Source organism: Pyxicephalus adspersus, chromosome 11 (genome assembly GCF_032062135.1).
Source record: "Pyxicephalus adspersus chromosome 11, UCB_Pads_2.0, whole genome shotgun sequence".
Classification (NCBI taxonomy): domain Eukaryota; kingdom Metazoa; phylum Chordata; class Amphibia; order Anura; family Pyxicephalidae; genus Pyxicephalus; species Pyxicephalus adspersus.
The window spans coordinates 14,208,085-14,231,777 of NC_092868.1; the positions used below are offsets into that span (position 1 = coordinate 14,208,085).

The following is a 23,693-nucleotide window of genomic DNA, read 5'->3' on the forward strand; positions in this document are numbered from 1 at the left end:
CCTTTGTCCTCAAAAGCGGGTAATGCCCGCTTTAGCAGAAAATCCTTTTTTGAATATCTGGTTACTTGACATTGTACATTTTTTGACCAATATAGACTAACATTTCTATCAAGCACACTTTGATTCATGATTGCTATGAGGTCCTCTGGAAATGCTGTCTTCACCTTGCACCAAATTTGGCTTTTGGTACTCCAATCTTTGTCAGTTCATGATGCACTGGACCTGATTTAATAAAGTTCTCCAAGACTGGAGAAAAGAGACTATTCTGATCTTGCCATGGTACAGGGCAGTACCAAAGCAACCATCAGACCCTACCTATCATATTGACATATCAATATTATTGACACCCAATAAGTAACATCCTATTCAAATGTCATGGATTTGAAGTAGTGGTAAATGTAAATAGGGTAAACTTTTTTTGCCACTTGACAAATCAGCAGTTTTGTCTGTTTAAATTTTGAGACTGATCACACATTGTCAGTTATGATTTTCATTGCTTCGACTATATCCCCATCATTTGAACGAAGATCCTATATTTTATTGTTATATTTTGACAAAGTCAACACTTTTTATGAAGTGCGTGTCACATGACTGTAGATAGGACTAATACCATCCAAACAAATTCCAGCTCTCAGTTTAAAGTTTACACATGCAAGTATGAAATGCAGCGGGTGGTATCTATGGGCCTTGTTAGAATATTTCTGTCCCTCCCGATTTTGTGTGTGTTCCTATTATATAAATTGCACTCCACTGGAATCTATGACAACTTTTGCTTTCTCATACAAGAAATCCAAGCTTACCTGAAAACTTAGGTTTGACTAACTTTACTTGGCTAATAAAGGTTTTATCCTTAACATTGACATTTTCTGCACTGATTAGATAGTAGAGATAATGGATAAATACTGTGTGACTCCTTTACACCATTTTCAAAAATATTCAATATATGTGGAAATTTTTCACCCCTTCGTAAATAAATTAAACTCATAGTAACAAAGAACATATATTAAAGGGACGCTGTTACTTTTTTTCCTTGTTTGTTAAATATATCATTTTTACATCAACAATGAATAAAAATTGTTACAAAATGTTCTCCATGTCTCTTTTCCTCCATATCCCATTGCCCAGGTATATGCACCTTACCACTCACCAAGGTTTTATATAATTCCTGTACAAATCCTTCAACACAGCTACAGGTGTGGATTTCTGGATATGTGAGTAGGTGGGGAAGGGACTTGGGCTCATGATGAATGATATAGACTGGCACCAGATATGTTCTACCACCAAATGCTGTCCGGCTAACATACAGGCACAGGAAATTTTAAAGTAAAATTCAACCCATTATATTTACACGTTTCTGTTCCAAGCACCACCATCTTCTTATTTCTTCTCTTTTTGTAGACGATATTCTGCCACCTTGATTGGCTGAGCCAGGATGACGTAACCTCCACACAAGTGAATTAATTAATTTCTGATAGGTGTTGGAAAAGCCCGGATTGCTGGGTATCCTGGCAATCAAAGCATGCACAGCTCAGCTTTTGACAGATACCCAGAGTAACCAGGTAGGTTAAAGATTATTGCAGAAAGGACTTCACCTGTACCTTCCTGCAATAATGATATGCCTGATCATGGATTCCTAAAAGTGGAACTTTCTTAATATTAGATGATCCTGACTTGGCTCCTTGGGTTTGATGCCCGTTAAAGCAAGGGTGCCCAGTTGCCTTGAGATATTGGACTGTATTAATACCAAGACCCATTTCAGAGACCCCACGATCACCCTGTTCAATCATCGACCTTGACATCCAGAATAACAATCAGTTTTGGCTGTTCTATATCTGGACAGCTACAAAACAAATTAAAGCCAGAGCCTTGTGGATTCTCACTATTACAATATTCCAAGATGAAGATGCGTGTCTACTGAACAGTTCTGTATGGTCCCCATGGATTGATAAATTCCTTCCATCCTCTTTTACCCATAGGCCATTGTCCCTTTAATCCCTGGGCAGTCGCCAATGTGGTAATTGCCAACATCCCAATTGCAAACATCCCCTGTCCCATCTACATTATTCTATTCATTATTAATATTATAAAATTGAAATTTTTTAATAATAATGACAGGGTTGCAAATGAGAGACAGATACAGACTGTGACACAGGAGGAGGAGAGGACCCTGCCCAGGTAAGCTTACAATCTAAGAGATCCATAAGTAAGGTCCTGGCCTCTCTTCCTTCCCTTTATCCTTCTCTGCTTTTTCTTCTTTCTAATGTGCTTTTATTTTGGGCTCACTCTTTGCTAGGCGTGATTGGGCTATTCCAATCTTGACGGGGAGGGGGGTGGGGAGATGGGGTAGGATCTAATTGCAATTGTTAGCTATATTTATTATGTGCAACTTATAAATTGTAACTTATTGCGTAGTTGGCTGTTTTCATTATAACAGCCCCTCCCCTTCAAGTTTTATTAATTTTTAACGTTTTTATAGTCTTCTATCACTACAGGGTGTAATAAATGTACTTTTTATATTTTATTGATACATCAGCTTGTGTTTTTTTTTTCTTGCAGTATATTTTGTTGATAAGTCATTTATGTATACTGCTTGTGTTCTGATTTCTTATAGCAGTATGTTTTGCTCCAATCTGTAGCTTCACCAGTCTGTTGTCACCACTATAGTCAATGTGAAGGGCGCAGTTACTGTTTGCATTATATGCAGCCCATCACCCATCCAGTGTAGTTACACACTGTGGAAATAAATGAGAACAGGTTATATATAGAAATGGCTGAAAGGATGAGCCTAGACTTGGGAGAGAATAGGAGACAGCTCATGGTACAAAAGAGGAAATTTGAAAAATGGAATGACAGAAGGTTGATGAATGTGAGAATAAGAAATATGAGCTGCATGGAGTTGCATGTTCTCCCTGTATTTGTGCAGTTTTCTCCGGGCTCTCCGGTTTCCTTTATGTTGAACAGGAAACTTTTTAATAAAGAAAATTTACTTATAAAAGATCCAAGAACAAACACACCCTGTTATAGGGTGGCAACGCTTTGTGTCACTTAATTGCTGTGTTGTCACCCTCACACAAATGGTTTTGGTGGAAGCTCTGAGCTGACACTCAGTGCACAAACATGTTCTGCTGTTGTCACCATGCCGAAGCCACTCCTTGGAAAGGCCACCATTACTGGAGGATATGCATGTAGACAGAAAGTAGATACAAACAGGCTGCAGGAAATAATGCATCTGCAAATAAGTGTCATCCATCTAGGGTTTACTAGTATTCATGTCCTGTGCAGACCATGAAATATAAGGATGTGTTCCACTTTGATACATGATCAGGTAGATTGTTATTACAGAAAGGGACAGGTGATGTTCCTTCCGCAATAATGCATCTTACCTGCCTGATCGTTCCAGGTTTCTGGTGTCAAAGCTGAGCTGTGCATGTGTAGTGTCGGCTTAGTTTGCCAGGGAATCTCAGCCAATCAGAAAACCCGAAGATCATCTGTAGGAGTAAGAAGAGAAGGAAGGTGGTGGTGCCCTGCACATAGTTTGGTTGGGTTTAGTTCTACTTTAATTGGCTCATGCTAGTGACTATATAGATCCGGACTCAACGATGCAGATGACACTCCCAGACCTTTTATTTGTAATATCACCCGACCCTGAATCTCCCTCAGTCCTTTAGGCTTCCTATCTTAAACTAAGATTGCTTCCTCTGATTCCTAGATTGTAAGCTCTTCGGGGCAGGGTCCTCCCCTCTTCTTGTGTCTGTCTGTATCTGTGTCATTTGTAACCCCTAATAATGTACAGCGCTGCATAATATGTTGGTGCTACATAAATCCTGTTTAATAATAATAATTGTACTGCACAATGTAAGGCCATGTACACACGTCAGATGATTCTTGCCTGATACAAGTCGCAGGGCTCGTCTTGGACAAGAATATGACGTTTAGAGCGGCCATCGACATCATTCATGGATCTGTCCTGGCGGATCCATGAACGACAGAAGATGAACGACTGCAAAGAAAGTGAAGGAAAGAGAGCGCAGCGGGGTGCCACTCACTCATTCTCCCCCTCTATAGAACAGATCTAAAGTGTGTACGCAGCCCAGGGGTGTGCATGGGGTACAGGTGAACAAAATTATAGCTGCAAATGAGGGACACCTGTGATTAACACCCCTTAAAATTTCATCGCTAAGGCATCATCAGAACATAAAGAACTCTGCCCATCAAAAAAATCTACCCTGTTACGTTAGAAGCCTCCAGCTTCATCTGCTCCTTGTAATCCAGTAGAATGTTCTCGGGGGTTATTTCAGGTTTACAGACCATGTACAGTCACTTCTAGCAACACATTAAATGTAAAAAATTATATTTCTGAATACTCAATAATCATAATAGGTTTTGTTGAAGTTTTTGCATTTTCAGCTCAAAATAATTCAAGTAAATTGCTCAGCAGCTGCATTATAAACACAGGATTTGTATTGACTGCAATTCACTTTATGGTGCAGTATCGCTTCTTCTGCAAAGCTTTATCACCTGGTGCCATTTCTTGTCTGCATGATATCACCCCATATGGAAATATGCAATTCCCTGAGTTCTGAGATTGTGTCCCCAAATAGTAAGGGTTGTGGTGTGCCCGGCTCCCATCTCAGGGCTCTTCAGGTACCACTGAATGATGCAGGTAAAGTGGTATACCAGTGTTTCTCAACCAGGGTTCCTCCAGAGGTTCCTAGGGGTTCCATGAGCATTTTGTACCTCTCGGGTAAGTTTAACAGATTTCCATGATCTTTTAGGCTAACTGTAACGGTGACATTCTTCCCAATGACCAACAATATAAGAGGCATTCTTCCTATTGACCACCACTTTAATGAACTATGAGCTGTGGATATAGTAATTATAGTAGGGGTTCCTTGAAGTCTTGAAACTTATTTCAAGGTGTTCCCCCATGCTGAAAAGGTTGGGAATTACTGTGCTATACAGCTCACATTAGGCAAACATTGCATGCTAAGCAATTATAGCAGGACAATCTTAAAATGCCAGCCTCAAATGTGATAGATTTTTTTTGACTGTCACTTTTTAGGGTAAAATTAGTGGCCAGTTGGCAACCCTTGGAAACTGTTACAGCCAATTGAAGGTGTTTATTTAGGAGATTTCCCTTCACTGTCTGTGTTGGAACTAAACCTAATGGGCCCATAGAGAGCAATACAAAGGTTTCTAATATTTTCCCATCCCATCCAAAATAGGATAACTCACTTTAGAGCGGAAGTAAACTAAAAAGAAAAAAAACACACCTTTAATCCGGCAGAGCCCTCGATGGCGCTGGTCCTCCCCTGCGATCCAGTCCCATGTCATCCTGGTATTACTCTTTGTCTCGGTGCTTCCTCTCCAGGCGCCACCATCTTTTGCCTTCTCTTCCAGTCTTCTTGCTCCGTCTCCTGATCTCGCACCTGCGTGAGATTGGCATCTTTTTCCCCTTGGAGGAAAATATGCCCCTTCTGCATCTGGCGGAGAATAGCATCTGCGGACATGTGCAGAATGAGCAGCCAGAGCTGTGGCATCTAAGACTTAATGGGAGCGCAGAGCCTCCTTAAATACCTTCGTCACACATCCCAGGAGCCTCAGTGCTCCCATTAAGTCTTGATTTTTTTTTTTAAAAACTAAAATATTTTTTCTTGTTTTAGAAGGAATGTCTACCCCTTTATGTAAAGTAAAAATATTGCATTTAGGTACTCTTTAGGTGCAAGAATATGTTCTTTAAATAATTTTCTTTCCACAAAAATTGTGGTGCTGCCAGTTCTAATCTGATATTCACTGTCTTTTTTTTTTTTTTAGGTTTTATTGATTTATGGGCCCCAATTAACTCCCAACAAATGGTATAATCGTAATACAGTTTCCTAAAGGTCCCTAAACAATGCAGTGCAATGAGCTTGATTGGATATTATTACTCAGTATTTATATAGCACAGCACAAAGTTGATAGTCATGTCACTAACTGTCCCTCAAAGGGGCTCACAATCTAATGTCCCTACCATAGTCATATGTCATTGAAGTGGTCTAAGTTCAATTTTGAGGGGAAGCCAATTAACCTTACTGCATGTTTTTGGAATGTGGGAGGAAACCCACGCAGACACGGGGGAGAACCTGAAAACTCCATGCAGATAATGTCCTGGTCAGGATTCGAACCTGGGACCTAGCACTTCAAAGGCCAGAGTGCTAACCTCTGAGCCACTGTGCTGCCCATATATATACTGATGTCACGGTACTGTGGAACGGGGCAGGACGGTGGACCCTCTGTGTCACTAGCTCAGTTGGCACAGACGTGCGCAGAGTCTAAGCAGCTGCCTGGTCTTCACCAGAGCCTCTAGAGGTGAGGATGTTGCGCTGCGGTCAACTGCCAGGTTGCGGCCCCCATGCACGCTGAGGCAGGTGACTACTGACAGACAGAAACAAGACGTGGTGCCAAAGGGAAATCCAAGAGAGTAGTCAGACGAGCCAAAAGGTCAGGACTGGCAGCAAACAAGAGTAGTCATGAAACAAGCTGGGGTCAGTACACAAAGAATCTGGAACAGGAGAAACAAACAACTGGAAGCAGAGCCAAAGGAACTCCTTGTTCAGGCAACTTCCTGTTGCCAGGTCACTTCCTTATGAAGGGAATGTCAGAGAGAGTGGTGTTGCTGAGATAAGCTCAGGTGTTATTCTGATATTTGCCAGCAGAGGGCGTGCGTCTGCAGAATACTCTGGTTCTCTGAGGCAAGGGAGCAGCTGACAGGGAATCACCTGACTTGGAACAGGAAGTATGCAGAGTGTTGGATCCAGAGGCAGAGATGGTGCTGGCAGCAGGGGACTGCAAGGAGGGTGAGCAAGATGGAGGCATAGGTGACATAGACCTGCAGGGATCTGTGACAACTGATTTGATTGCAATAGATCATCAAAATACAACATTATGTTAAATCTAGAGTTTTTCTGAGGATTTCACAGTTGGATTGTAACATAGGGTGTAAGGGTGAGCACCATATGGGCACCAGGGCAATACATGGTAATGGATAAATATATATATTTAAATGTATTCTCTTAGACCCACTACATCACTGATCATAGACTCCAAAGTCCATGGCCAAGCAAATTCTACAGAGGAATGGGGTGACTTGGAGTGGGGACTTCCTTTGTTTGCATTACACTGAAACATGCTGAGCTGTTTGCATGGCTACACTGCTGCCATAAGTGCAATGTGTACTGTTAGTGTACGGATAAGTCATAGCGGTTTTTGCCAACATAGACTTAACTTCTTCCTATGAAACTGAAGTTTATTCTGTTAAATGTTTGCATTCCATGGATCATTTTTCATCTTTTATTAAAATTCTGATGAAATTACTAAGTACAAGTTTTTCGTTTTCATTATAAACTTTTTTTTTTTTTTTTAGATCTAATACCATCAATAATACATTCTACTCTATACATGTAATTTCTGCTGAACCAAGTGAGCTACTAACTCCTAAATTGTAATACTTGACAACATTATGCTCCTTTGACTTCACTTTTTTTAACTTGTTCATTTCTTCCTATTATTTCAGTGTTATTAACATTGCATTGTTTGTATGCAATATGTAAAAGTTAAATTGGTAGTTTTCAATATCCCCGAGGAAGCCTAAAAGGCAAAACACGTCAGGACCTAAAACCAACCAAACTGCATGATGTTTATTTACAATCTTTTTCTTCGTTCTTGGAACCTACTAATTAATTAATAATTTAAGAATTCTATTTAGAGATGTTGGTTCTATTTACCCTATTGAATTGCATAGGGTTAGGACTACCATTACTTGTATCACACACTAAACAAATGTACGAATAATGTTTCACTATTCATATTTTACGTATTTATATAAAAAATCTTTTTTTGTTGCCTAAAAAACCCTACTACTCTATTTTATTTCCCAACACCAATAAGCCTATAAAGAAGGCAGATCATTTCTGGTTGAAAGAGGCTGACAAGGTGCCACACCAATCTTCCTAAAAACAAGAATCTGTTGTCACTCCTACATTTGATGCTGGAACTCCATAAATATTAGAAATGACATGAAGGTAATGACAAAGGCAGACTAGATACAGTAAGATTGAAGTTGAAAGGGTTAGATCAGCCATTCTCAACCAGGGTTCCCCCAGAGGTTGCAAGGAGTTCCTTGAGCTGTGGATGATTTAACTTTAAGTTGCCGGTGTCTGCAAAATTTCCCGAGACCTGAAGAATATTTTAGGGGTTCCACTGGGTTGAAGAGGTTAGATGATACTGGATGACCGTAATAAAATAAACCCTGTGAGATGACAGTACAGGAAAGGAGTCTGTACAATTGTGTAAGGCTAGAGTTCAGGATAAGTCTTTGCACACATGAGCACCAAAAAGAGGTGTCCAATGTATATTTTTCAAGCTCTCCTTGGCACTACATGAAGAAGCTTTACCTCCTGCCTGCTACATCCAGCATCCATGTTAACCCTGAATATCACCCACTGCCATTCAGTTAGTCTCGAACCTATGTTATGTATCTAAGACTGCCATAGTATATGGTTATGGTATGCTGGAAGAAGTAGGACAGTACCGAGGTCCAGAAGGAGCAGGTTAGGAAGGAAGTTTAGGATGTTGCAGAAATAGAAGGCCAGTAGGGTGGCTCAGAAGAAGTGGGTCAATAAGCTAACAGAATGCGCTGGTTGGTAGGTAGGCAAAGGTGGATATTGTCAGCTAAGGGGGGTGCAGATGCAGGGGGACAGAAGTGTGGTATGGACAGAGTGGGGCAAAAAGGAGACACGGGCTGGTGATTAGGATGGCACAGAAGGAGCATTTGAGAACTCATCACTGTTTTCATATTTAAAAAGCATCTGGTATGTTTACAGGTATGGACTATCAGAAAGGTCATACCTGTACTTGGAGATTCCTGCTATTAGATGCAAATGAATAAAAATGACTGTAATTCAGCTTAGACTTTAGAGTAAACATAGAATACTGCCATTTGCTTCAAGTAGCAGGGATCTTCAGGTGGATGCCATTACTCTAGACCTCATTGCATGATGCTTCAAAAAGTAATGAGCACTTGGTAAAACATTTATTTTTCTTTTAATTGCATTATAATAAATGCATAGTGCAGCATCTCTGGCATCAGCGACAGACTGAAATATTACAGAAATAAAGTTAGCACGTTTGTTGCCAAATAATCAGCAGTGGAAAATAAATGGTTATAGGTACTACCAGTAGAAATTCGGAAGTTGTGCAAAATCAGGATATTTCAGCAGCCAAAGTAAATTTAGCAATGCAGAAAGGTGGATCAAATAAATAAAAATGTAAACCCTCATTACCTAATTTTTTGGGTATCCATATAAAAGGAGACCACTTTCTATATTGTGCACATGGAAGGAATTTGTGAAGATACCTTTATAAATGATGACATCACTTTGCATTGTTGCTGAGTTTGTCATAATGTAAGTTCCCAAAGAATCTATAAAGGTATTACTTCCTCATTAGGATAGCAGTATATATTTCTAGTGTATCCTGGTTCTGGAGATCTGAACTACTCATCTCGGACTGGTTGCTTACTGTGAGTGTCACAGGTCCAAATTTTGGGGTATATGCTTCAGCATTTTGGGGTGCTATTCTTTCAACAAATTTGTGTTGCAGCTCACACAGTGCCAGAAATACATATTTCATGTCCATGTTGTACTCCATTGTTGTGCATTGGCAGTCCATTTATAATGAATTTGCTGCTCTAATGTAACACAAATTGACACAGTGGGCCTGATTTATTAAAGCTCTCCAAGGCTGGAGAATATCCACTTTCATTAGTGAACCTAGGTGAGCCAAAAAACCTGGAATGGATCTAATCCAGGAATAAAAACATTTGTTAACAAAAAGCAAATCACTTTAGGAAATCCATTTTAGGTTTGCTGGATCACTTAGAGAAAGTATCCTCTCCAGCTATGGAGAGCTTTATTAGATCGGGGCTAATGTGTGTAATGCAACACAAAGTAGTGTGAATGGACCATGAGCAGGGACGAACATAGGGATGTCTAGGGGGACTCCAAGTCATTTCTGCGCAGGGGTTCACTATTGGCTACGTCCACCACAGGCTATTGGATATGTCTGTTCATCATACAGGTGCTGAGACCAACCTTCATATTAAAGTTACCCATATGGACTTTTATGGATCAAACAAAACATCCAATAATGCCTATGGACATGTACAGAGCAGCAGTGAATGGCTGTCCCTATTCTCTATGTGATCATTTGAGTGGTATACATGTTTCAGCTTGTTGAACGTGTCTCATAAGTACCAAAGGTTTCATGAATTCACTGTGCTTGGTATTGTTAACTGTAAAAAAAAATATACATTAACATTATACATGATTATACAAAAACTTTACATCTGTCCCATAGATTTGGTAGCTCTCATAATGAAAGCTGCTTTTCTTTGAGTAAAGATCTGTATGGATTCCTTGATTATTGCAACAAATGTGTTCTACAAGCTGCAACCCCTCACTGTTAAAGAAGAACTGTTCCTAAGATGTCCTTTCATCACTTATTCTGGGGTACTAAACTTTCCATATGCCATTAGAACTTCCAACCCCCAGTTTAAAGTTATATGATTGGTACTCACCATTTGTGTCCATATACATCTGTAGGATAGACAAGTCCTCTTTACCGACCATATCTGTCTTCTGGAGATCTTTTTCCCTTTTCCTCTTCATTCTTTTTATCATATTATAATTCCATAGAAAGTATCTGGATCTGTGTGGCCGACATAGCTGTATATAGACACAGATAGTGTTTATCTGTCAACTCTTAGGGTCCAGAGTCCAGTATCCTGAATAAACTACAATGACAGGTTGTTAGCTGATTGGTTCAGTCCAGGGGACTGTCCCCTTATCGCCCACCATGGGGAGGGACTGACTGTCAGGACTTGCTTCTCACGCCACTAATCTTGCTGAGCTGCGCACAAATGCAAATCAGCCATTCGCCTTTTGTACCCTGTCTGCCAGTGGGGCATTGCCTACGAGTGCTGCCAGAATGATAATTAATGCAACGCTGTTAATCCCTTTGTGGAAAACCAGGACAAATCCTTCCCTTAGTTCAATGGAAGAATAGTTTTAGGCTTTTTTTTATGAAGTTGTGTTGTCCTTGTACATTTATTAAATCTAATACAGAAATCTGTTTTTGTAATGAAGAAAAATATATTATGTTACGAATTAAGTGCATTTTAAGAATTGAATGTTTTTTTTTGGCTCTGGAATTAAAAGAAAGGAGACAATATTCTGCTAAATTCTTAAAGTAACCCCATCTATCAAAAGCTGAACTCCGGTACAATTCCAGTACTCAATTGGGAAGTATATAGGGCTGACAAAGGATTTCTAATTTTGTTCATTCAGTCTCATGATCCAGGTATTAGATGGATGAAACGTGTCTAAGGACTTTACTGCAGCTACAACACAATTTGGGACAGGCCCAAGCTTCATTTAACTTGGATGGCCCTCTGTTATTACCTCCTGTGAATGTCGTCTGCCTATATGTATATATGTACACTACTGCAGAGCTTGATTGGCTCCAAATATTGACTATTACCTCCCTAGTCTGACTTCTGTTCTATTGGGAGTTTTTAGGAAGCTGATATTAAGGTTGATGAAGATACCTATGCTATCTGCATGTACAACTAATTTTAGGGGATAAGAGTATGCAGAATTTTGCAAAATGCGTCCCCCAACTCCATACTCCTACAACATTTAAAACATAGATACAGTGGCCCTAATTTAATAAAGCTCTCCAAGGCTGGAGAGGATACACTTTCATCAGTGAAGCTGGGTGATCCAGCATACCCTGAATGGATCAGGTCCAGAAAACATTTGCTAACAAATAGCAAATGATCTAAGAAATTCATTTCAGGTTTACTGGATCACCCAGGTTCACTGATAAAAGTGTATCTTCTGCAGCCTTGGAGAGCTTTAATAAATCAGGCCCACTGATGGGATACCGCAGTTACTGGCACACCTACAGATTCTAAAGTGGAACTATGGCTGAAATTATAATTCCTTTGATTCTTTTGGTGCACCCAATGCATCTTTTTCGTGTGGCAACAATTCTGCACTGCTCCTGAATTCAGAGAAGAGTTGCTACTTTAATATAAGCCATGCCTGCCTTCACTACAGCTGAGAAGACATTTCAGAGGTGTGTCTATAAGCCTTGTTTATTTACAAGCCTGTGGCTATACCCAGTCCCACACACTGCTTCCTGGTTTGGCAGCACTGACTCTGTCGCTGAATCTGCAGTGTGCCCACTATGACCTGCAGTGTCTGGAGGGGAGCGTGCAAGCAACAAATGTAGAATGATCATACCTAGACTCGGAAGATGAAGTTAGCTGCTTTTGGTACTGTGTTACAGGAGCCTTTAATCATCATAGGCTTCATGGAGAACCTGTTTCTTTGGAATAAGCCTGACACTATATACTTATGTCAAATGACAATAGGCATTTTAAAAGCTCCTCTATGTTTTTTTTAGTTAATAGACAAGAAATGCACCTATATTATACTGTTAGCAGGGTTCGATTTGAAGATTGTAATCCTTAGTGATCAAGAACATCAAAGTTGTACATAGGCCTCTTTACAGTGTCAGCTTTGCATTTCTTTGACCATTTCTTAGATTATATAATTATTGTTTTATTGCAGTAGTTGTGAGCCTGCTAGAGAAATCTTGTTTGATGAACTTCTCTCTTGTTTTGCACAACACAAAAAATAAACCTGAATTACATTGCTACAATGTTGCATTTGAAATAATAAAATAACAATTTTTAAAACGTTTGCTTTCACAGGCATTTGGCAGGCAGCTGGTATCTGCACAGCGGAGTTGGTCCATTATCACATGGAGAGCGGCAAGCACAACCTTCAAGGTGAGAAGCTCTTGTATGCAGGTGACAATATATTTCAAGGAACATGGCCACTAAGATAAAGGCTGGTTTTCAGGATGAAAATATTTGAGGTTGTGAAATTTCAGCTAAAGATTTATATTGTATATTTATGCTTGAGGAATGTCATATGGTAAATATGGTTACTCAGGAACTAGTGCCCAATGGACATTCAGTTGAAATCTCTTAAATACATACCATGTACATCAAATCAAAAAAGGTACCAAAAGTTTTGGGGCCATGTTGGCATGGTTGGCTCTGCCATTACTGATTACGAACTGTACAGTCATGGAGGAGTCGTCATGTATAGAATTACTTTATTGTTGGTCCTGAATGCTACATAATCATTTGCTAGTAAGTGGCAGCAATGGGAGCTATTGTGGGGGCAAATTCACGTAACCTAGCAGGAAACTTGTTATCAAACCTGACTCTAGTGACAAACTAAAAAAAAAGTGTTTCAGTCTTCAGTATGTTGTGGAGAAGGACCCTTGCTCTCTGATTGAAAAAAGTAGACTCTCTCCAGATTCCCACCATACCCCCTACTATGTCCAATATAGAGTTCTCTAACAAGTAGGGAGCATGTTTTATGTTCTTGGGGATTAAATGATAGGTTAGATAATGTTAGGGTAAAGTCTTAATAGATGTGCATGGTTACCGCATAAGCATTAAAATGGTTAAAGTGCACAGAATTCAAATCACTGACACCTGTGCACTATATAAGTATTTACCCATGTTTTGTTTCTTTAATACCTGTTGATCTACGAGAATTCAGCAAGCTCCTGTTCAAGCTGAAAACACAGCGCTACTTTGGAAGCCCAACCAGTGTGGTCAGCCCTGCCCAGATCTTCTCTTGGAGTACATGTTATGGACATCAGGAGTAGGGGTGGTGTTCTGTATTAAAAATGAACAGGGCTATGAACACGGCTAGGGATTTCAGTACAGAAGAGATACTGTGTTGTCAGCTCAAATAGGATTCTGGTTTACACTGGCTAACTAGCAGATTAACAAATACATTTATACATTTTTTTGTATTGCAAAGATGTGCTGCTTTTTTTTGCCCTGACACACACTTTACACTTAGGGCAGTGATTGCATTTCCTTTCTTTTAGTGCGTTTTTTTTTTTTTTTTTTTTTGATCCCACTAGTAACACAATGTCCTAGGATGACAATGTTGCTTTCAAGTGTGAATGACCCAAGGCTGTTACCCTGGTTTGTGGTACAACCACCTCCCTCTGTCCTCATCTCAACAGAGAGAAGCAGTTGTGTCACTCAAAAGTTTAGAAAGACAACATCATAATAATCCTGTCTGTTTTTCTGACAAAGACATCCATATGCTCTATCACCTTTCCAGACCCTGAGTACTGCTTTTGCTGTGTACCAATTACAGTAGTCAGCCCATATTTGTCAGTAAAGGTCGATTGACCCAGAAGCTGTGCTCAGGGACCAGAAATGTGGCAGAGCTGTTCCTTTTTCTCTTCCCCATCCTACATATTTGTGGATAATTTACTGACTTATCTAGACTGTGTTACATTTACAATATTATGCAATATTATGTCTTCAATTAGTTGATTTGCCTGATTCCTTACTGTGTATTTTTTTTTCACTCACAGGCTGCAGACCTGCAGATAGAGCTGAACAAACACCCCAAAGAGAAGCCTGCTGTTTCAAGCTTAGTATTTGGGAAGACTTTTACTGATCACATGCTGACAATAGAATGGTCCAATGAGAAGGGTTGGAGCAAACCACAAATTAAACCATTTCAAAACCTTTCCCTGCATCCCGCCAGTTCTGCTCTGCACTATTCTGTGGAGGTAAGTCTCTTCAACTCGGAAGCTTAAGTTGTTGATTTCAAGAAGTGGCAGGCATACAAAATTGTGTATACATATACAGTGCTTTACACAGAAATTTTTTTAGGCTGGGTGAAAAAAGCTGTAGGTGGGTGGTATCTTTTGTATTGTGATCCAACTTTTCAGTAACCACCCAAAAACAGCCACGTGGTAACTGAAAATTGCTGGGTGGTTCTCTGATATACACTGATATACATGCATGTGTATGTATGTGTGTGTATTTATATGTATGTTTGTCTATATATATATATATATATATATATATATATATATACACACACAAATATATTCATTGCACTCTTGCACTCCATGTACCTATTTGTATTTCTATCTGCTCCCTTTAACTGTATTTGGCTACTAACAATCCAGTTTGGTCCACATTACCTTTTTTTTATCAATATGAAACGTGTTGGGGCCCTGTCACGTTTTTCTGGGTTGCTGTAGTGTGTTAATGCATATGTGCCAACCAACATAGTCCATTCACAATGTACTAGGCAATCTGCAAAAATTTCCCACCACTGCACTTCAATGCATCTAGTTTAGGAGTTACAATAAATCCCCTCCCCAACCAAAAAACAAAATAAAACAAGCCTTCAGTGCTGACCGTACATCACATAAAAACCTCTGTGATAAACAACATATAATTTCTGTTCTTTTTGTTGCAGCTCTATGAGGGTATGAAAGCCTACAAAGGAGAAGACAATCAAGTCCGCCTCTTCCGACCAATGATGAACATGGAAAGAATGCATCGGACAGCACTGAGAGCTTGTCTGCCTGTACGTAAAAATTGTTCTATATTTGTAGTTCTCGTTCTATATTTGACAAACTTTACTTTCTAAACAAATGCTAGGTCATAACAAATGCTATGTTACCACGCTGCATCCTTACACTAGAAGGACTGTACATATGACTGCCTTTTAAAATCAGATTTAACAAATATGCAGTATTATCGAAAATAATTTACATTCATGTTTCCTGAAGAAGAGTGCTGGAGGTTATAAACAACAGAACATTCAATTGGTGTTCATTTGAGCTTGAGCTACTAAGCTGTTCTTTCAGCAAATATGAAATATTCAAATATGAATATTTACCTTATTATGATGTTTGACATTTAGTTTTTAGCCCTCTCGTTTCTTTATCTTGAGGCCGTAGATACTCCGTCCCCCCCCCCCCGTCTGTAAACTCACTAGAACTTAGTCGTTCTTCTCTGCAGTCTCTGTAGTTACTAGACATCTTTGTTTTGTGTGAACTGGTTACCTAAACTGCTGCATATCCAAGATAATGATTTGCTTTGTACAGGGGCAGTATTGTGTCTGTCGGTCTCTTTCTCCCCCTCAGTGGATGATTAAAGTGTATTTCTTTTCAGTCCTTTGACAAGGCTGAGTTCCTAGAGTGTTTGCGAAGACTCATTGACATTGACAGAGATTGGGTTCCTAAGTCTAACACTGCCAGCCTCTATATTCGGCCAACTTTTATAGGCACAGAGGTAAGTTAAAACCTTGTAGTGTTTTTCTTCTTTTTTTCCCCTATTACATCTACTTATGTTCTCCATTATTTTTTGTCTTTCCTCACAGCCATCTCTGGGTGTCACAAAGTCCAATCATGCATTATTATATGTCATTATTTGTCCAGTGGGACCATACTTTCCCAGTGGAGGATTTAACCCAGTGTCACTGCTAGCTGATCCAAAATATGTCCGTGCCTGGATGGGAGGTGTAGGAAACTATAAACTAGGAGGGTAAGTTTTCACGCCTAATATTGTTAGCATCTCTGGTTCCAGATCTTTTCCATTAGTACCCTTTTATAGTACAAGGGAGCCCCACTTTGTATAACATTGTACCTATTTACTGTGTACCTCCTACTCCCAAATCTATTTTCATTTTAGTACATACTCCCACTTCTGTTATTGGATTGAGTTACCTGTCCTATCCCCCCAGCATCAAAAATCAATTCTATAAAATTACTTTTATTGATGGATTTTAAAGACTCATTGAAAGCAAAGAAATGGATATTCTAAGTTGAGTGCAACTGCATATTGTCCCAAACACCATTAAATCGACTGATTTTGCCTTGTAGTGTTTTTAGACGATACTTTACCATTTCTTTATTTCCACGCAGAAACTATGGTCCAACTATAGCTGTACAGTATGAAGCATCTCAGTTAGGATGCCAGCAAGTGTTGTGGTTGTATGGGGATAACCATGAAGTGACTGAGGCTGGGACAATTAACTTTTTCATGTTCTGGAATAATGAACAGGGAGGTAAGTCATGTGGATGTGCTGTCTTTCCACTCATCTCTAAAGAGTGTTTATCTCACTATAATTCAAATGTGTTTAATTAGAACACCACTTGAATTATGTTTGTTTGTCCTAGTGCTTTTTCTCTGAAGTATTTGTTAGCTTAAATGTAGGTGAGTTAGGGACAAAACAATATAATTCTACTTGTCTGCAATTTTTAGAGACCCCCAAATCCCTATGTTCTTTTGCAATGCATTATTCATCCAAGCACTGAGGTGCTGACATAAGAAGTGTCGTTTAGCAAAGCGCATAGAGACTTTCTTAATGTCAATTCATACAAAGCAAATTTTACTCAAGCCAAGATGTTTATTCCCAAATAAAGTCTCATTACCCAGATTTTGAACTCCCAAACTCTCCTAGTTATGACATGCAGGTACATGTAAGCCTGGTGTTGCTAGCGCTTTTCTCATTGTATATATCAGACCTGAATAGTACCTACTGTCCTGGTGGTCCAGCCATATTATTATTTAGATTTCAGTTCTTTTCATCTGAAACACTGATGGCTCTTGAGGGGAGTACCAAGACAGGGTGCTGTAATGTTTTTCATAGCATACATGGTCCCTCTCACCAGCTATATTCTGCCTTCATCACCCAATGATGTCACTTTTCCTAAACAACGTACAAGGTGCAATTAGAACAGAAAGGTTTTATCCAAATGTTTGTTTAGCATGTTGATAAATTGTGATTATACCTAGTTAATGTACATGTTCATTCATATCCATTTGTAATATGTGTTCATGCAGAGAAAGAGCTCATCACCCCTCCTTTAAGTGGTTTAATCCTCGCAGGGGTAACAAGACAGAGTTTGCTGGATCTGGCAAGACAATGGGTAAGTGTTAGATAAATTGTGTCATTGACTGTTTGCTTTGATTTTCACTTACACACGTCTATCATCCAAAACATAAAAAAGTGTCCAAACACATTATGTATTGCAGTTAGTGCTGCATGATGCTATGTATCCTCAGACCATTTAGAATGGCCATTTGGATGCCTGTCTACCGATGAAAGTGCCTACAATGGGTTTAAAGTTATGCTGCTATTGTCTTGGGTCCAGATAACACAGGACACCTTTAGAGTTATTGTGGAGTCTGGGTTTTTTTATTTTTTTGGCTGATCAGGGTATCTGATAAATAAACATTGCCACGTACACACGCCAGATGATTCCTGTTCGATAATCGCCTCAGGGCTAGTCAGAGAATCTGGCGTGTGTACAGTGCGTGTGATCCATCCTGGTGGATCCAAGAACGATTGTTATTTTCCCCTTCCTATCTCCATAGATCAGAACGGTGCTGTATGCACAGTGCTTGTTCAGTCTTTTGTTGTTGGAAAGCATGTTTCATGATTCTTTCCAACGCAAAAAGACTGAACGAGCGCTGTATATACAATTGTTAAACGTGTGTTAGGCCTTAGTGGCCGAACCAAACTTTGGAGTAGTGTGGTGCAGTGCAAAAGAAAGGCAAGTATAAGAAACCAGGTAAAGGAGCAGTTAAGTGAACCTGGTCACTATTTCTTGTCCATTTCCATTACAGAGAATTCTGTACATGTAACTTTATCTTTTGTACATTTAAATCCCCCCCTTTAGACCTCCCTCCAACATTGCAGTTTAATTACCAGTCCTTGTTCCTTGCACAGCATCTTCAGCTACAGTTTCCTGGACAGGGTTATATTTCATGCATGAATCTCCACTCATTCCTATAAAAAAGGCCATAGATGGCCTTTCCAAAGTATTAGAAGAAAATTGTGGTGCACATGCTTGGAAGAAGCAAACCCTTGTTGGTGAAGGGGATGTCTGTGGTTACCAATGTACTGCAAAGGAAATCTTAGAGGACGGGGGACAAGCATGTTTAAAACATTAGGGGATTTGCTGGGTAACATTAAAATTTTAACTGTAGTAAAATCATTGGTAAAATATAAAAAGTTCAATCATAAAACCATAAACTATAGAAAAATCTATGTAAAATGATCCCAATTCCATCATTTTGTCCGTGGATTTTAATAATACAACTTACTATTTTATTATCATAAAGAAGCGTGAACTTGACCAGAACATCTGATTAAAGTTTGTTGATGCTGTTTCTTCCCTTCCAATGAAAAAAAAAAAGCTAATATATAAAAAATACAGTACAGACACCATTAAAAAAAACTGCACAATGATCCATCCATTTTATCATTCTGGAAATGGTGTGAACTGTTATATTTACAATGCTAACTGGAGTGCTTCTTTAAAATCAAATTGTTTTGCAGGGAGAATTCAAAGTATCCGAAAGCACAATTACAATGGGTGATCTGATTAAAGGGCTTCAGGAAAACAGGGTAAAAGAAGTCTTTGGAGTAGGAACTGCCTGTGTTGTTTGCCCAGTAAGCCGGATACTCTACAATCAAAAAGTGAGTACCGTGTAACAACAAATCACATCAAACATAAAGGAAAGCCTTCTATAGACATGTTAGTGATGATTTCAGATTTCCATAGGAACAAACAAGCACTTTATAGCCAAGCAGCATTTTCTGTTCTATAGAGGGAGGAGGGAAGAATGAGCTGGAGTTTCCGTGCTGCATGGACTATAATAGTCCTTGGTTGGTGGGTTGTTAGGTGTTTTTGCCCCAGTGATAGAAATCTAGTGTCTGTACAAACCATAAGGTGTCTATCATTCCATGAATAACGAAATAAAGCATAATTGCTGAAAAATAACAAGCACCAGCTTTATATTAGCTTTATTTATGCATTATTGCCTCCAATAGATATATACGACGGGGTACCGAGAAGTTCCTGGCTTTGCCTAGAAACAAGAGAGCCAGAGTTATTCTCCCCTGAGACTGATTCACTTGGTACAGCGTAGTTGCAGCTTTTCTAGACCGTTCAAATAAAAGTCTTTTGGTTGGGCCGCAAACCAGCTCTAGGCAGCATCTATGACGTCAGAAATGTCCTCAAAAAGACCTGATATTTGCACAGTTACATATTAGGATTTTAGGCTGTCATATGCCCCCACACTCTTTTTTTTTTGTTTCATCTGGAAGGGAGCAATGCCAGGAACTTCTCGGCACCCCCTTGTAGAAATAATATGACAAACAAAAAAAAATTGATACATTTAAAGGCAATCTTTTAAAGAGAAATTGAACCCCCCCCCCACCACATCTGATTATTTTAGTGAAAAGTTCCCAGTGGTTGTGATCCTTAAAAGCTATAGGAATCAGCTATTTGTTGTTATACTAAAAGTACAGCGCTGCATAATATGTTGGCGCTATATAGATGCTGTTTGAATATATTAATACAATAATAAAGGGCAGATTTAGGTCTGCATATTAAAATCATTATGCAGTATTCAGATTCCCCAGTAGATGGTGCAAGTGAAATGTGTAGTTAGAGCTATGAACAGCGATCCCAGTCTGTACTCACCATCTTTGGACTAAAATTACTGTAGTGTCTAATGCAGGCTTTCTTAAACTTTTTACCATGGGGGAACCCTTGAAATTGCTTTCAGGTCATATGGAACCCCGGCTATAATTACTATTTCCACAGCTTACAGTAGATTAGTGTCAGGGTCAGAGGGAAGAATTCCTCCTATATTGCTGGCCTTGGGAAGAATGTCACCCTGTGTACAGATAGCCAAAAAGATCATTGGGGTCAGTTATACTGACCTGAATGGTCCAAATTGCTCAAAGAACCCCTTAGCAAGCTTTGGAGGAACCCTAGGATTACACCTAATATTAGGTATATAGATATGGTTGTGCTTTGCAGCTTTATATACTTTTAGATTGCATACCTTATAGCATTTTTTTTTGCATTTTACTCCTGTGTAATATTTGGGAATTTGTTTTTTATTTTTAGAGTTATGACATACCCACCATGGAAAATGGGCCTGACATTGCAAAACGTTTCTTGAAGGAGCTCACAGACATCCAGGTATGAAAACTGTTTTGTCCATGCCAGTGATTCCTATAAACAAAGGATGGATGAAGGGAAAGACACCACTGTACTATTGCATAAGTGATCCAGTAACAAATTATAATGCCACATAACAATCACCGATATGTGCCAACACATTTCAGGGACCACAGTGTCCCTCTTTATCAGGGCTTTAATTTGCAAATAGCATTGCAGTATTTTCCCTAGCCCCTATAGCCGGGCACACCACCTGGCACTTTTCAGTAACCACCTGGATGTTTTTGGGTGGTTACTGAAAAGTAGGGTCATAATACAAGGACAGGCAACACCTGATTGCCTGATGTAATTAGAAAGGATTTTTTTGCCCTGTTGGAGCAATCTGAACCAGGGTTATTTTTTTTGCCTTCCTCTGCTTGAACTGGTTTTATATCTGGGATATGTTTATTTCCCTAGTGGTTGAACTTGATGGACTTCTGTCTTTCTTCAAATTAGCTGACTATTTAACTATGTAATACAGGGGCTGCCACCTGCCTACAGCTTCATCCTACCTAGCTTAAAAAAATTCCGGGGAGAATACTGCATTGTAAGATCTTGTAGTAGTATCTTGTAGTATCTTGCTGGACCAGTAAATGTTATACACCAGACAGAAAGTTCATGTAGGAAAAACAAACCTCAGTGTCGATAGGAGTTGCAAAAAGCTGGCAACAGCAGGAAAGAAGGGTTGGGAATAGATTCTGCTTTCCCAACAGCGGCAACTTTAGATAAAATGAGATATTGACTGGAAATGTAATTTTTTACATCTGCTAATATGAATCCTTCCTAACATTTTCAATTCTTTCTTCTTCCAGTATGGTCGAACCAACAGTGAATGGGCCTACCTTGTGTGAATGTAAACAGACTTCAGTCAGGAATTCCATTCCAAAGCACCACAATCAACTATCTCCTGGATTTTTATTTATAAGCATTTTTACTTAAAAAAAAAAAGTGCGGTCTTTTTACCTGTCATAAAATAGTGAAACAAGAGTTGCTACCTCCAACACTTTGACAGATTCTTAGTTATTATTTTTTTTATAGTTCTCAGAAAAGACAGATAAGTGGCCTCTTGTATTTTATTGTATTTAAATGGTTATTGAAATGATGATTCTAGGTTAGAAATACAGTAGAACTGTAGATTAGTGGTCATTGTGATTGTATTTCTGGCATTGTCTTCTGTAATTCTTTAGATCATCTATGTGCATGACCGGTGCTACAGAAACTCAGACAGATCTTCCTGCCACTGCTGCTATGCACAAGGCTTTATGTCTCCACAGCAATATGAAACAAAACTGAGATTACTCTAAATGACACTCCGCTAATAAACTGTGCAAGTCACTTACTTTTATGTCCAGTTCCATACTTTCCTACAATTCTGTGTTCTATGAACTGCTGAATAAATAGCTGCAATGACAAAGATGAACAGTAGAGGGGGCAATTGGCTATATTAATTTCTGCACACCCGGTGAATTAAGGTAAAAGCGACATGTTAATGACATTGAACTACCTAGGCTCTGGTAATGTTTTATTGCCTTCCCACGGCCTCCTGGGAAACCTAAAATCCCAAATCTTATGAAAGTACAATCTAAGTGTTGGGTAAAGAGATGCAAATATGATCTAATGGTGACTACAGGGATTTACATGGAATAACTGCAAAAAACAGGCAGAAAAGTAAAAATGATCAAGGAATACTGCTTGTAGAATATTAAACATGCTTCTTGGTGTAGTTTAGAGGCATGTTTAATCGTTTGAATACCAAGGATGTATTACACAAATAATGGATGGATCCATCCCAAGGAACTAATGACATACAGTAGAATACATTAATAGCAATAAAAGAGTTAACCTCAGGGTTGCAAAAGTAGCAAAGAGCTTGCTTTAATACCTGGCCTCTCTACTAACAGTACTCTGTGTGTGGTCTCGGTGCCTTTTCTGCTATCCAATCACTTCTGTTAATTTACAATCTTGTCTGCAATGGGTCCCCCTCCCTCTCGCCCACTGCAGTCACAGTCAGCATGGTTTTCCCTTATCTCCTCTTGGCAGTGAAAACTTAAAATGTTCCTTTTTCTTTAGGATGTACTGCTTTGAAAAAGTGTATCTATCATCAGATGGATAAAACAACAGCAACGTCTTTCAGTTCTTAAAGAGGAACTAAACTGAAAAGTGACTAAAACAAAAAAATACACTACCTTCAATCCCGCAGGGCAGTCCGATCCATCCAGAGGTGTCCTACATTGGGTCCCGCGTTGTCCTGGCACCCGTCCCCAAGCCAGCACGCCGGGCGGCCCCATCTTCGCCTCTTTTTCCGGGTTCTTCTTTTTACGTCACCTGACCCAGGCGCGAGATCGGGTGGTGTAAGTTGAAAAAAAAACTTGCCCATCTCACTGTGCATGTGTGAGATCAGAAAAATGTTCTCTTTTCACAAAAAGCATCTCTGGCATGCACAGAAGGAGCACCCAAGAGCCTTCCGGGATGCGTGATGTAGGCTTTGCGCTCCCATTCATGTTCGATCTCCTAGGCGATCGAGAATTAGGGGGCAGTGCTGACCCCTTTTTTTTTTTTTTTTTTTTTAAAAAAGGGTGTTGCACTTAAAAACAAAAAAAAAAACAAACAGAATTTTTACTTAACATGAAAGGGTTGTCTACCTTTTTATGTTAAGTTAAATTTCTGAGCTTTCCTTTACTGTCTTTCCTTTACTGTCCTGTGTATGGTTATTAATAATC

The 23,693-nt window shown here is 39.3% G+C and overlaps 1 protein-coding gene across 5 annotated transcripts in view; it reads left to right on the forward strand.

The window, feature by feature from the left end:
* Positions 1 to 22,313, forward strand: part of LOC140341199 (branched-chain-amino-acid aminotransferase, cytosolic-like) — a 76,076-nt gene extending 53,763 nt beyond the window's left edge. For 4 of the 5 annotated variants that reach the window (XM_072426757.1, XM_072426758.1, XM_072426756.1 and 1 more), the window contains exons 7-11: positions 16,876 to 17,018; positions 17,798 to 17,883; positions 19,299 to 19,439; positions 20,881 to 20,955; positions 21,786 to 22,313. In XM_072426757.1, the coding sequence (XP_072282858.1) occupies positions 16,876 to 17,018; positions 17,798 to 17,883; positions 19,299 to 19,439; positions 20,881 to 20,955; positions 21,786 to 21,824 (484 nt within the window). In that variant the 3' untranslated portion in view covers positions 21,825 to 22,313. Of the gene's footprint in view, positions 1 to 12,817; positions 12,896 to 14,520; positions 14,722 to 15,422; positions 15,534 to 16,123; positions 16,244 to 16,331; positions 16,496 to 16,875; positions 17,019 to 17,797; positions 17,884 to 19,298; positions 19,440 to 20,880; positions 20,956 to 21,785 lie in introns of those variants that run through there. The other variant, XM_072426759.1, reaches the window with a different exon arrangement.
* Positions 22,314 to 23,693: the final 1,380 nt, after the last annotated feature.